We start from the raw sequence: 14,532 nt of genomic DNA, 5'->3' as shown, positions 1-14,532 counted from the left end.
GGGAGAAGTACCAGAAGGTTGGAGGGTTGCAAATGTTGTTCCCTTGTTCAAGAAAGGGAGTAGAGATAACCAGGGAAATTAAAGACTATTGAGTTTTACTTCAGATGTTGGAGAAGATCCTGAGAGGCAGGATTTATGAGCATTTGAAGAGACAGAATCTGATTAGGTATAGTCAGTTGACTTGAAAGTCCAATTTCTCAGGGAAGGCCGGAAGCAAACGGGCAGCAAAGCGTTGCTGTGTTCTGTCCAAGTCGCGACAAGCACTACGACGACAAGTATGGAATTAAATACAATCACAATTAGATAATAATTAGCTGACACGTGCAAATTCACAAGCGCAATTGTCGTATTTACTGCGCTGCGGAATCCGTGGTTGTGACAGGGCCCCACTCTCTAGGCGCAGCCCCTGAGGCGCCACAGACCTGTGTCCACTGGAAGTCCTGGATCAGTGACTTGTCCAAGATGTCCTTCACCGACATCCAAGCACGTTCTTCTGGGCCATACCTTTCCTAGTCCACAAGGTACTGGACCTTACCACGTACCCAGAGAGATGCTAGGAGGTGCCACATAGTTTAGACAAGGGAACCATCTACCAGGTGGGGAGGAGGGAGAGGTAGGGTGACTGGGGCCAGGGGAGAGATAGTAACCAGCTTGATCTGGGAAACATGGAATACTGGGTGGATTTTCAGTGATGCTGGTAGACGCAATCTAAAGGACACCTTGTTGACAGCCTTTTCCACTACAAATAGTCCCACATAGCGCGTTGCCAATTTCTGGTTCTCGACTTTCATGGGAAGATCCCTTGGTGCCAACCAGACCTCCTCTCCTGGCTTGAATGGCCTTACCTGTCGATGGAGTCGATCAGCCTGGCGGGAATGCTGTTTCTGGGCGCACAGCAGAGAAGTTCTGGCTCATTTCCAGGGGCACTTGTAGCGCTGGATCAGCTGTTCAGCAGCAGGAACTCTTACGTCGATCTCCTGATCAGGGAAGACCGGGGGCTGGAATCCCTTCTGGCATTCAAAGGGAGACATACCAGTGGAGGACGACTGGAGGTTATTGTATGCAATCTCTGCCCAAACCCATTGGGAGCTCCAGGACATGGGGTTTGAAGAGGCAAGACAGTGCAGGGCTGTCTCCAAACCCTGGTTCACTCTCTCAGTCTGGCCATTAGATTGGGGGTGGAAGCCAGATGAGAGGCTGGCCGTAGCTCCTACAAGAGAGCAGAAAGCCTTCCAAAAGCGGGAAGTGAACTGTGGTCCATGATCAAACACTATGTCTTGGGGAAAGCCATGGAACCTGAACACATGTTGAACCATGAGTGTGGCAGTCTCACAAGCCGATGGGAGTTTGGGGAGGGCAATGAAGTGGGCAGCCTTGGAAAATCAATCCACAACGACCAAAGTGGTGGTGTTTCCATTAGACTGGGGCAGACCAGTGATGAAATCTACTGAGAGGTGGGACACAGGCAGTGGATATAACAGACCCGCAGGATGCTGGCATGATGTCTTGTTCCCAGCGCGGGTGGGACAGGCAGATACAAAGTTGTGGACATCCTGGGACATAGATGGCCACCAAAATTGTCTCTTTATAAATGCCTGAGTTCGTTGAATTCCCGGATGTCCAGCCAGACAGGAGGAGTGACCCCATTCCAACACTTTGGAACGCACCGCAGCAAGGACAAACAGCCGGATGGGAGGTCCCCCATCCGGGCCTGGATCTGATTGTTGGGCGGCCCTCACCTCTGCCTCTGTTCCCCAGATCACTGGAGCAGCGATACACGAACGAGGAAGAATGGGCCCTGGATCGGCATTGTCCTCAGATCCATCGAACTGCTGGGAGAGAGCGTCAGCCTTCGTATCCTTGCTTGGAAGTAGATACTGGGGATGTCAGGGGTAAGTTTTTCACACACAGAGTGGTGGGTGCGCGGAATGCACTGCCAGCGATGGTGGTAGAGGTGGATACAATAGGGTCTTTTAAGAGACACTTAGATAGGTACATGGAATTTAGAAAAATAGAGGGCTATGTGGTAAGGAAATTCTTACCAGTTTCTAGAGTAGGTTACATGGTCGGCACAACATTGTGGGCCAAAGGGCCTGTGATGTGCTATAGATTTCTCTGTTCTAATTTATGTTTGATGTGTGGAGGGATCTTGGAGTCTATGTCTATAGCACCCCGAAAGTGGGAACACAAGTGGATTGATGATAAAGAAGATGTAAAGCATACATGCCTGCATTGAGTATACAAGTCTGAAGCTGTATGAAACTTTAGTAAGGCCACATCTGTAGAGTCATTCTTTTATCTTAGAAGAAAACATCTAATGTAGAGGGCACTGACTTTAGCAGAAAGTTTAAAGGAGATATATAAGGCATGTTTTTGTTCCACTGGGAGTAGTAGGTGCCTGCAATGCAATGTCTAGATAGAGAAACTGATACAATGGCAATGTTCAACATTCCTTTGTATAGGTTCATGGAAAGGCAGGAATAGAGGGATAACGACCAAGGCAGGTAGGATTAGTTTAGTTTAGTTTGGCATAATGTCTGCACAGACATGGTGGGCCAAGGGCAAGATCAATGTGCTTTTTATGTTCTGTTATTGAAAACCAATTCTACAAATATTATCAAACAATAATCTGACACGTGCTTGAGGAGTAGATTAGATTAGATTATGAGGACACGCAGTCCTATTTTATTGTCATTTAGTAATGCATGCATTAAGAAATGATACAATGTTCCTCCAGTATATCACAGAAACATACAGGGATATGGGGTGAAGCAAGTGGTTTTACTGAAATTCAGAACAAGCACGATGAACCAAACAGCCTCCTTCAGTACACTAACGTTTTGTTTGCTGATAGTGGTAGTATCCCCTGAGCTTCACTACGTTAGGAAACCATGTAGAATTATCCTGCTGAAGGGTCTTGGCCTGAAGTGCCCCCTGTAATCTTTTGCATAGACGCTGCCTGGCCTGCTGAGTTCCTCCAGCATTTTGTGTGTGTTGCTCATAAAATTATCTTTTAAATTTACTTGATTCTAATTCTGATTCTAAGCCTCCTTCAAACTGTCCACCTGTCTCAACGCGGCCCGCCCTCTCTTTGATTCTGCTTTCATTGCTTCAGACATCCTTTTCGAGTTAGTTTTATATAGATCACCATTTTTATATTTCCTCAGCTTCTCTATTTATTTTCGCTTTTTGTTTCTTAGAATGTTTGCTGTACTATTCCACTTCTTAACCTCTGATGGTACACTTCTCAGCAGGAAGCTACTTCATACTCCCTTAATGTGAATGAATTTAACAAGTGAATTAAATCTACCTAATCTGCTATGGATGTGCAAATCAGTGATCTGATTATACCCTTGACTTCATCATGCTCCAAACAAACACTAGTATTTTTGATGGTGAAATACATAAATGATCTTGGTGCCACAGCTTAACATTTCAACTTACCCCATTCATTCCTATGACAGTTCTCTGCCAGTCCTTATCTTGTAATGCTTGTGGCTCCAGCTGTAAATAAGACAAGAGCTTTATTTACCCCATTTAAATTGTGTGTGTCTGTGTGCTCGCGCTTGAGTAAAGAGGTGGAGGGAGTGGTAGAGGGAAAAGGAGAGGGAGAGAGAGAGAGTTCGGGGCAGATGGAGAGAGTGGGAGAGAGAGAGAGAGAGAGAGAGAGAGAGAAAGAGAGAATGAGTTTTCGTGTGAGTGTGGTATATGTGATTGTATGTGCGTGTTTGTGACCTGTGATTGTATCTGTGTTTCTTCATCATGTAAGCATTAAAACATGAAAAGAAGGCAGAGAGTATTATAGAGGAGGTGGTTACTCCACAGGTTCAGCTAAAGAAAGGATGGTAAATTGCCAGGAAGGGCAGCCTACAGTTTAGGAGTCCCATGTCACAATTCCTCTCTAACAGGTACACTGCTATGGATAATCGGTGGCTCTACATCCAGCTCTGATGTACAGCAGGGAACGACATATTCTAGAAGTGTAGTAATGATAGAGGAATCAACAGGGACAAACAGGTGTTCCTGTGGCCAAGAGCAGTTCTCCAAAGTAGTGTGTTGCCCCCCCCCCCCCCGCCGGGAGTCAGGGTCAAAAACAGCCTAAGAATGTTTATCAAAAAGAAGACAACCAAAGGGCAAGATGAAGTTAGGGACTCAGTAAAGTGTTAGACAAGGTATTGCATGGTATGCAGGTTCAGAACGTTAAAGCACAGGAGATCCAAGACATGTTGGTGCACAGTGCAAAATTTGCTTTTTATATATGTATGTGTGTGTGTATATACACACACACACACACACACACACACACACACACTATTCCGGTTAGTTCAGACAGCCACTTATTTGAGACAACTCTTAAAGAACAAAAACTAATCGAGAACATAGCTGGCATTCCCTTCATTTCTTTAGTGCATTATGCCGTTTAATCGGAAGACTTTTGCTGAACAGCTTCTAACTAACATCAGGTGTGTGAATTTGTGTGGCCATTAGACCCTACACTGTGCTTAGAGTTAACAGTTTTTAAACAGCCTCAGTTGCATACTTATTTGCATTCAAACAGCAGTGATTTTTGTCACAGATAGTTGGTGAGAAATAAGCAGTAAGACAATTTAGAATTGTTTTGCTCACTGAAGTTTCAAACATTCAGGCTTAGAGATAGCAAAAGCAGCTAGGAGTGAAAACAAAATGATTTCATTACTTTAACAAGTTAGGAACTATGAATTTGAAAGTTTCGACAATCAGCTTGAATATTACAATGTAAGTGAAGATATGGAGGATAAAATTGTCGAAAGCATTGTATGAAGGCATTTTTAAAAATCTACTAAATATACGTAATAGATTTACTTGTTTGTTTATTATTATGTTTTATTTTATTTACTATTTTTTCTCCTCTATATTATGTATTGCATCGAACTGCTGCTACTAAGTTAACAAATTTCACGTCACATGCCGGTGATAATAAACCTGATTCTGATTCTAATTCTGAAGGCAGTCCATTATCTGCACTGTAGGTCTGTGCTAATTTTCTTCGTTTACAGTCAATCAAAAGAACATGGCAGCGCGATGGTTGTCTGTCAGATCCGATGATGATGTAGGGGTTTTATTTCCCAACTCTCTACAGCACACTCCAGTTGGTGGCGGTAGTGCACCTTTAAGTTGGATTGCCGACTGCCATTAAAGGTCAGAAGATGAAGAAGGTGGTCCAACTGCTGGTGAGTCAGTATCCTGGCAAAAACTATACCATGAAGACAAAAGAACACTCCAAGCAACTCCGTGAAAATGTTATTGAAAAGCACAAGTCAGCAAATGGATACAAGAAAATGTCCAAGTCACTGAAAATCCCTTGGAGTACAGTTAAATCAATCATCAAGAAACGGAAACAATACGGCAGAGCTGTAAATCTGCCTAGAGCAGGCCGTCCTCAGAAACTGAGTGTGTGCGCAAGAAGAGAACTCTGGGGGAGTTACAAGCTTCAGTGGCTGAGACGGGAGAGTCCGCACGTACAACACCTGTTGCTTGGGTGCTTCACCAGTGGCAGCTTTATGGGACACTGGCAAAGAGAAAGCCACTGTTGGAAAAAAAACTCACATGAAATCTCAGAGTTTGCCAGAAGGCATGTGGGAGACTCTGACGTCAGCTGGAAAAAGGTTCTATGGTCTGATGAAAACAGAATTGAGCTTTTTGGCCATCAGACTAAACGTTACGTTTGGCATAAGCCAAACACCACACATTATCAAAAACACCGTGAAGCATGGTGGTGGCTGCATCATGCTGTGGGGATGCTTCACTGCAGCAGGCCCTGGAAGACTGGTGAAGGTAGAGGGTAAAATGAATGCAGCAAAATACAAGGAAATCCTGGAGAAAAACCTGATGCAGTCTGCGAGAGAACTGCGACTTGGGAGAAGATTTGTTTTGCAGCAAGACAATGACCCCAAGCATAAAACCAACGCTACTCAGGAATGGCTTAAAAACAACAAAGTTAATGTCCAGGAGTGGCCAAGTCACAGTCCAGACCTCAATCCAATTGAGAATTTGTGGCTGGACTTGAAAAAGGCTGTTCACCCACAATCCCCACGTAATCTGACAGACCTTGAGCAGTTTTGTACAGAAAAACGGGGAAAGATTGCAGTGTCCAGATGTGCAATGCTGATCGAGACCTATCCACACAGACTCAAGGCTGCAATTGCTGCCAAAGGTGCATCTACTAAATACTGACTTGAAGGAGGTGAGTAATTACGCAATCAATTATTTTGTGTTTAATAATTGTAATAAATTTCGACCAATGTATAGAAATGTGTTTTCACTTTGACAGGAAAGAGCCTTTTCTGTTGATTAGTGTCAAAAAAACCAAATGAAATCCATCTGATTCAATGTTGTAAAACAATAAAACATGAAAACTTCCAAGGGGGCTGAGAACTTTTTATAGGCACAGTAAATGGCACTGTATAGAACTGTGATAAATTTCCTGTGGGCTTAGTCAATAAGTCCAATAACCAGAATAGAAACAATGAAAGACCGCACCGACTGGGCATACAACCAGTGCGCAAAAAAACAATAAACTCTGCAAATACAAAACGAAGGAAATAATAATGAATAAATAAGCAATAAAAATCCAGAACATGAGATGAAGAGTCCTTCAAAGTGAGTTTATAGATTGTGGGAACAGTTCAGTGATGGAGCAAGTGACATTGAGTGAAGTTATCCTCTTTGGTTCAAGAGCCTGATGGTTGAGGGGTAATAACTATTCCTGAACCTCATGGTCTGAGTCTTCAGGCACCCGTAGCTTCTTCCTGATGGCAGTAGCAAGAAGAGAGTATGACCTGGGTGGTGGTGGTGGGGGTGTCCCTGATGATGGATGTGGCATTTCCGTGACAACGCTCCATGTAGATGTGCTCAATGGTAGGGAGGGGTTTTACCTGTGGTGGACTGTGTCATATCCACTACTTTTTGTAGGATTTTTCATCGAAGGTCATTGGTATTTCCTTACCAGACTGTGATGCAGCCAGGTCAATATACTCTCCACCACATATCTACAGAAGTTTGTCAAAGTTTGAGATGTCACGCCGAAGCTTCACAAACTCCTAAGGAAGTAGAGGTGCTGCCATGCTTTCTTCGTAATTGCGCTTGTGTGCTGGGACTATGACAAGTGCTCCGAAATGATAACACTGAGGAATTTAAAGTTGCTGACCCTCTCCACCTCTAATCCCCTGATGAGGACTGGCTCATGGACTTCTGGTTTCCTCCTCCTGAAACCAATAATCAGCTCCTTGGTCTTGATGACATTGCTGACAGCATCTTTGCTGTCCAGATGTTCCAGGGTTGATTGAAGAGCCAATGAGATGATATCAGCTATGGATCTGTTGTGCCGATAGGCTAAATGAAGTGGATCCAAGTTGCTCCTCAAGTAGGAATTGATATGTTTCATCACCAACCTTTCAAAACACTTCATCACCATGGATGTAAGTGCTACTGGACGATAGTCACTGAGGCAAGTTACCACATTTGTCTTAGGAAGGTGGGTACCTCAGACTGCCAAAGCGAGTGGTTAAAGATCTCAGTGAGCATACCAGCCAGCTGGGCCGGATGTATTCCGTGGGTTCACCCTCCTGAAAGATGCTCGCATGTCGAGACTGAAATCACAGGATCATTGTGGGGTGTGGAAGTTTGTGATGGTTCTCCATATTTTGACGGTCAAAGCAAGTATAGAAGACATTAAGCTTGTCTGGAAGTGAAGCCCTGTAATCATCTATTTTTCTTGATTTTACTTTGTAGAGGTGATAGCATTCAAGCCCTGCTACAACTGTTGAGCGTCTTTCATTGATTTAATTTTAGTCCGGAATTGCCACTTCATTCATGAGATAACTTTCCGGAGATCGTACCTGGATCTTCTGTAACTTACTTGGTTGTCAGGCTTGAATGCCTCCGATCTGGTCCTCAGCAAATTGTAGATCTCATGGTTTATCTAAGGGCTTCAATTTTGGGAAGACTGAATGATTTTGTGGGGACACATTCATCTACAATTGTTTTTATAAAGTCAATGACAATTGTGGTGTACGCATTTAGATCCACAGATGAGTCCTTGAACATGGCCCAGTCCATTGACTCAAAGCAATCCCACAGCCATTCCTCTGCTTCCCGTGGCCAACTCCTTTTGTTGTGCTAATCTCTGGAGCCTTGCTCATTAGCCTCTGCCTCTATGCAGGTAGTAGAAGCCAAGTGATCAGATTTCCCAAAATGCAGTCTGGGCATGGAACAGTAGGCATTCCTTGTATTATTATAGCAATGGTCTAGTATATTAGGATTTCTGGTACTATAGGTTATATGCTGATGATAACTGGGAAGACGTTTCTTCAAACAAGCCTGATTGAAATCTGTGATTATGATATGAAATGTGTTAGGATGGACTGTTTCTTGTTTAGTGATGCCATCATACAGTATCTCAAGCGCTTAATTATAGTTGGCCACTGGTGGTATGTAAATTGCGGTAAGGATCACAGAGGAGAACTCCCTTGGTAAATAGAATGGATGGCATGTGATTGTTAGGTGTTCAAGGTCAGGGCAACATGAGTTTGACAAAACTGCCACATTGGAGCAACACAGAGAGTTTATCACGAAACATGTACCTCCAATTTTGCTTTTTCTGATTCAGCAGTTTGGTTCATCCTGTGTATTTAGAAGCCTTCAGGTCTGATCACCATATCTGGCATACACTAAGTAAGCCATATCTCAGTAAAACACAGAACACAACAATTTCTCATTTCCCTGCAATACACCAATCTTGACCTCAGCTCCTCAGTTTTGTTCTCCAACATCTGGATTTTTTTGCTAACAAGATTCTGGGCAGATGGAGCCTCATTCCTCTGCTTTTCAGTCTGGCTTGGAGTCCCCACTTCCATCCATGACAAAGAACCTTCATCCACTTAAAGGTGCTGTACCTGCTTGCTTGTGAGTTAACTCCACCTAGTCCTTCTGAAAGTCAGGAAATCTGTTGTTCATTAACTTGATTTAAAAATACATAGTTCAAAGTGAAATTATATGCTGCAGATTGCAGTGACAGTAATTCAGAAGAGGCATAGTTAGCAGTATTGTTCCTAGTCTGCAGAACGTTGTTGTGTTCACTAGCGCCATCTTGCACCTCTCATCTAAAGAGAAAATCCCTAGCTCACTTATTCGATTCTTATAAGTCATGTTCTTTAATCTGTATTTCATCCTGATAAACCTCCTCTGTGCCCTCTCTAAAGCTTTCACATCCTTCCTATAAAGGGGGGACCAGAAATGACCCTAATATTCCAAGTGTGGTCTAACTAGGGTTTATGGAGCTGTAACATTACCTTGCAGCTCTTTAACTCAATTCTCCAACTAATGAAGACCAACACATCATAAGCCTTCTTAACAATCCTATCAACTTGCATGGCAACTTTGAAGGATCTATGGACGTAGACCCCAAGATTCCTCTGTTCTTCCACATTTCTAAGAACTCTGGCATTAACCCAGTATTCTGGCTTCAAGGTTGTCCTTCCAAAGTGTACCACTTCACACTTTCCAAGTTGAACAAACTGCAACTTCTTAAACCCAGCTCTGCATCCTACCAATGTCCTGTTATAACCTACGACAACCTTTCAAACAATCCTCACCACCACTAACCTTTGTTATCTTCAAACTTACTAAGCCATCCTTCTACTTTCTCATCCAACCACTTATAAAAAAATCACAAAGAGCAGGGGTCCCAGAACATATCCCAGCAGAATACCACTGGTTACTGACCTCCAGGTAGAATATGCTCCATCTACTACCACCCTCTGCCTTCTATAGGCAAGTCAATTCTGTATTCACACAGACATTTCCCTGGATCTCATGCCTACTTTTTGAATAATCCTACCAAGGTGAACCTTATCAAGCACCTTACTAAAATCCATATACACCATATGTCCTCAAAGAATTCAATCAGACTCGTGAGGCATGACCTGCCACTCACTAATCCATGTTGTCTATCCCAAATCAGACTATGTTTCTCCAGATGCTCGTTAATCCTGTCTCTAAGAATCCTCTCCAATACTTTGCCTACCACTGGTCTCTTAATTTCACGGATTATCTCCTTTGCCTTTCTTGAACAAAGCAATAACATTTGCCACCCTCCAGTCTTCTGGTATTCCTCATGTGGCATGTGAGGACACAAAAATCATCGGCAAATGCGTAGCATTCTCTTCCTGTAGTAACCTGGGGTATATCCTCTTCAGCTCCAGGGACTTATCTATCCTAATGTGTTTCAAAAGTACCAGCACATCCTCTTTCTTAACATTGACGCACTCCAACATATCAGCCTGTTCTATGCTACCTTCACATTCGTCAAGGACCCACTCACTTGTGAATACTGAAGCAAAGTATTCATTAAGAGTTTCCATACTTTTTCCTAACTTTGCTACCTGTATTCCATGCATCTGCACAATCAATCAAAACCACAGAGCTGATCAGAAATAATATTCCACCCTGATGGCCCGTGTATAAATGAAGTAGGGATGTGCACATGGTGGAAGAGGAATTGCAAGCATGCGTCGAAGAGGATGTGTCTCAGGTTGCTACCATCCCATTTCTGAATACCCAGTTGTATTTCAAAAAAAAATCTGGTTGTGTAAGTATTGAAGAATTTTAAAGGCACTAAAATCTCAGCATTCTTTGTTGACCAACTTCACAAAACAGCCACAACTCCGGTTTAAGATGGTACTACCGAACGTGTGTGACAGCTCACTGGTAGTTCAAAAGGCAAGAAATGCGACTAAAAACATTACTAATAATACCTTAACAACAGGAATTCTGCAGATGCTGGAAATTCAAGCAACTTTGATGTGTGTTGCACTAATAATACCTCTCCTGAAGTAACTTGTGGTAAATTATCACCGCTACCAATGAAGAGGTGAGCCAAGGCGAAGTGAATTCGAGGTATGAACCGTGCTGGTACGTTGCAGAATCAACACAGATGGACTGAGCCATTCGGAGAGCAGAAGTCAAGGCAGAGGAGTTTCAATGTCTGTACAACTGGCCTGAGTGTGAGGTTGGATCGTTCTGGGTGCCGAGCTGATATGGAGAAATTATGCAGCTTCGAGCTGGGCAGCGAAATCTGGACCTGGAGTGAGTCACTGGTTGGCGTGGTTCAGGCCCAGAGCCTTTTGCTGCAGTGGTGTCCAGGATCGAGTGCAAGGAACAATACGCTATTTGGACAATTCAAATGCTGGTCTAAAATAGACTGAAAAGATAGGGTGTTGGGATCGAAGGCGAGTGCCAATTCTGCTTGCTCTCCTGCAATGTTCACTCCCCTCTCTGTGGTGCTGAAGCTATGAAGACTGCCCCGGCTGCTGTGCTCCATACCCACTATGACAAACTTATACCTAGCCTTTGGGCCTACTCCAGGCTGCTCTGGGGTTCAGACCTAAGGACTTATTTTGGCTCAGGAAGTTGTTACTTGCTTCTATTGTTTGCATGGTTTGTGTTTTTTTTCCCTATCACGTGCTGATCTTTATTTTATTATTTTTTTTAAATTGGGTTCTTTTGGGTTTCTTGCATTGTGGCTGCCTGTAAGCAAAAAATATCAAGGTTGTATAATGTATATATTCTTTGATAAAGGGAGTACTTTGAAACTCCCTTTTGTTATTTATTCACGCTTTGGGATCTGGTCAAGCAGCATTTACTGTCCATCCCACATTGTCACAGACCCTTCAAATCTAAAACCAGCTGAAAAAGATAGGAAAAGTTACAAATGAACAGGAATCAAAATGAGGAGAAAAATCCACTTGTGTTCATTTACTCTTTTTTCACCTAGGTTGCAAACACCATCCATGTTCAGTGCAGAGCTGGAAGATTAGATACAAACTTCTCCTCAATTCAACACATCTATGGTCCACCCCTGGATTCAGTTGTGCCATCTAATTAATTCCTCCAGAAATTGACTTTGTTTTTCTGTGTGGGAATTTCCTCAAATGTTTTCCCTTTGTATAAAGAGCAAAAGAGGAGAGAGTGGATATTGGACCACTGGAAAATGATGCTGGAGAGGTAGTAATGGGGGATCAAAGATATGGCGGACAAATATAATAAAGGAGGAGAAGCTTAGGAGAGTCAATGGCGCCTAATGGCAACTCCTTTGCTTGCATCTTTGGAATCAGCTCTATTTCCATCTTTAATATCTCTATTTTCCCCTTTCAGGTTTTTTTGAAAACCCTGACCTGGAGTTACACGCTTACTTCAGTTCTTTGTGAGAATGGGACCCGCTCTCGGGGTTTCACGACTGGCCATTATTTGACTTGCCAAGGGCGCGGGCTAAGAGCTTTGCTTGCCTACAGAGGTCCAAGATTTCGTGGCTCTGGAGACAGGCGGATCGAAGGTCGGTGCCATGGCAGGAGATCTGTGTGTCGACATGGGAATCGGAAGATCTACGGCTGTGTGCCCAGAGACCTGAGGTCTTTGGGCACAGAGCTTGGACAAAGTGGCGCAACGGACTTTTAACATTATAAACTAGCGAGTTTGTTTGTTATGTCTCCCCTCTCACTGTGAAACGGAGACACCTCTTTCTCCCTTGTTGGGGGAGAGAGTGCATGTGGTATGTCGAATACAGAGTGAACAAGTAGTCTTTGGAGTACTGCAAGTCTGTGTCTTTGCTGCACACTTGAGTGCTCGGTGGTGGGCGCTGATGCTTTTTTTTGCTGGAGGAGTGGGGATCATTGCTTGCTGCTGCTTACGTGCAGGAGGGAGAGGAGCTGGGGGGGACTTTGGGGTTCTAACATTTAATTGTCATTCATTCTTTGGGGGCACTCCTCTGTTTTTTGTGGATGGTTCCAAAAAGAAAAGCATTTCAGGATGTATATTGTATACATTTCTCTGACATTAAATGTACCTTTGAAGTATTTTGCATCAGTCTTCGCTGTGGAAGATACTAGCAGTATGCCAGAAATTTGAGAGTAGCAGGGGGCAGAAGTGAGTGTAGTTGCTATAACTAAGGAGGAGGTGCTTGGGAGCTGAAAGGTCTGATGGATTCACCATCACCAGGACCAGATGGACTACACCCCAGGTTCTGAAAGAGGTAGCTGAAGAGATTCTGGAGGCATTAGTAATGATCTTTCAAGAATCACTAGATTCTTGAATTGTTTCGGAGGAATGTAAAATTGCAAGTGTCACTCCACTCTTCAAGAAGGGAGGGAGGCAGAAGAAAGGAAATTGTAGGCCAGTTAGCCTGACCTCAGTGGTTGGAAAGATGTTAACAGTCGATTGTTTAAGATGAAGTTTTAGGGTACTTGGAGGCAGATGATAGAATGGGTGAAAATCAGCACAATTTCCTTAAGGGAAAATCTTGCCTGACAAATCTGTTGGAATTCTTAGTGGGTTGTTGATGTTGTTTACATGGATTTTCAGAAGGCCCTTGACAAGCTGCTGAACTTCAGACTGCTAAACAAGATAAGACTCCATGGTATTACAGTAAAGATAATAGCATAGATAGAAGATTGGTTATTGGCAGGAGACAAAGTATGGGGGCAAAGGGGGCTCTTTCTGACTGGCTGCCGGTGTCTAGTGGTGTTCCACAGTGGTCAGTGTTGGGACCACTTCTTTGCCACGTTATATAGTATGTCAACGATTTGGATGACGGAATTGATGGTTTTGTGGCCAAGTTGTGGATGATATGAAGATAGGTGGAAGGGCAAGTAGTGCTGAAGAAGCATGGAATCTGCAGAAGGACTTGGACAAATTGGGAGAACGGGCAAAGAAGTGGCAGATGGGACAAAGTGCAGGGAAGTATATGGTCATGCACTTTAGCAGAAGAAATAAAAGTGTAGACTATTTTGTAAACAGGAAAATTCAAATATCAGCTGTGCAAAGGGACTTGAGAGTTGTTTTACAGGATTTCCTAAAGGTTAACTTGCAGGTTAAGTTGGTAAGGAAGGTAAATGCACTGTTAGCTTTTATTTTGAGAAGGCTAGGATACAAGAGCAAAGATGTCATGCTGAGGCTTTATAAGGCATTGCTAGACTGCACTTTTGGGCTCCTTATCTATGAAAAGACGTGCTGACACTGGAGAGCATCCAGAGGAGATTCACGAGAATGATTTTAGGAATGAAAGGTTAGCATATGAGCATTTGATGGCTCTGGGCCTCTACTCACTGGAGTTCTGAAGAATGAGGAGGAATCTCATTGCAACTTAAAAGAATATTGAAAGGCCTAGATAGCGTGGATGTGAAAAGGATGTTTCTATAGTGGGGGAGTCTAGGACCAGAAGGTGCAGCCTCAGAATAGAGGGATGTCCATTTAGAACAGAGATGAGCAGGAATTTCTTTAGCCAGAGGTAGTGAATCTGTGGAATTCGTTACCACAGACGGCTGTGGAGGCCAAGTCACTGGATGTATTTAAAGTGGAGGTTAACAGGTGCCTGATTAGTCAGGGTGTTAAAGGTTAAGGGGAAAAGGCAGAAGAATGCAATTGAGAAGGATAATAAGTCAGCCATGAAGGAATGGTGGAGCAGGCTCAATGGGTAGAGTGGCCTAATTTTGCTCCGAT

At 43.4% G+C, this 14,532-nt stretch overlaps 1 protein-coding gene across 2 annotated transcripts in view; it reads right to left on the bottom strand.

The window, feature by feature from the left end:
- The window catches only part of si:dkey-91m11.5 (PH_BCR_vertebrate and RhoGAP_Bcr domain-containing protein), a 464,892-nt gene that overhangs the window by 104,348 nt on the left and 346,012 nt on the right, over positions 1 to 14,532 (bottom strand). For both annotated transcript variants that reach the window (XM_063031657.1, XM_063031659.1), the window contains exon 17: positions 3,445 to 3,504. In XM_063031657.1, coding sequence (XP_062887727.1) covers positions 3,445 to 3,504 — 60 coding nt within the window. The remainder of the gene's footprint in view (positions 1 to 3,444; positions 3,505 to 14,532) is intronic.

The sequence above is a fragment of the Mobula hypostoma genome, chromosome 23 (genome assembly GCF_963921235.1).
Source record: "Mobula hypostoma chromosome 23, sMobHyp1.1, whole genome shotgun sequence".
NCBI lineage: Eukaryota > Metazoa > Chordata > Chondrichthyes > Myliobatiformes > Myliobatidae > Mobula > Mobula hypostoma.
This window is presented reverse-complemented; position numbering and strand designations above follow the sequence as displayed.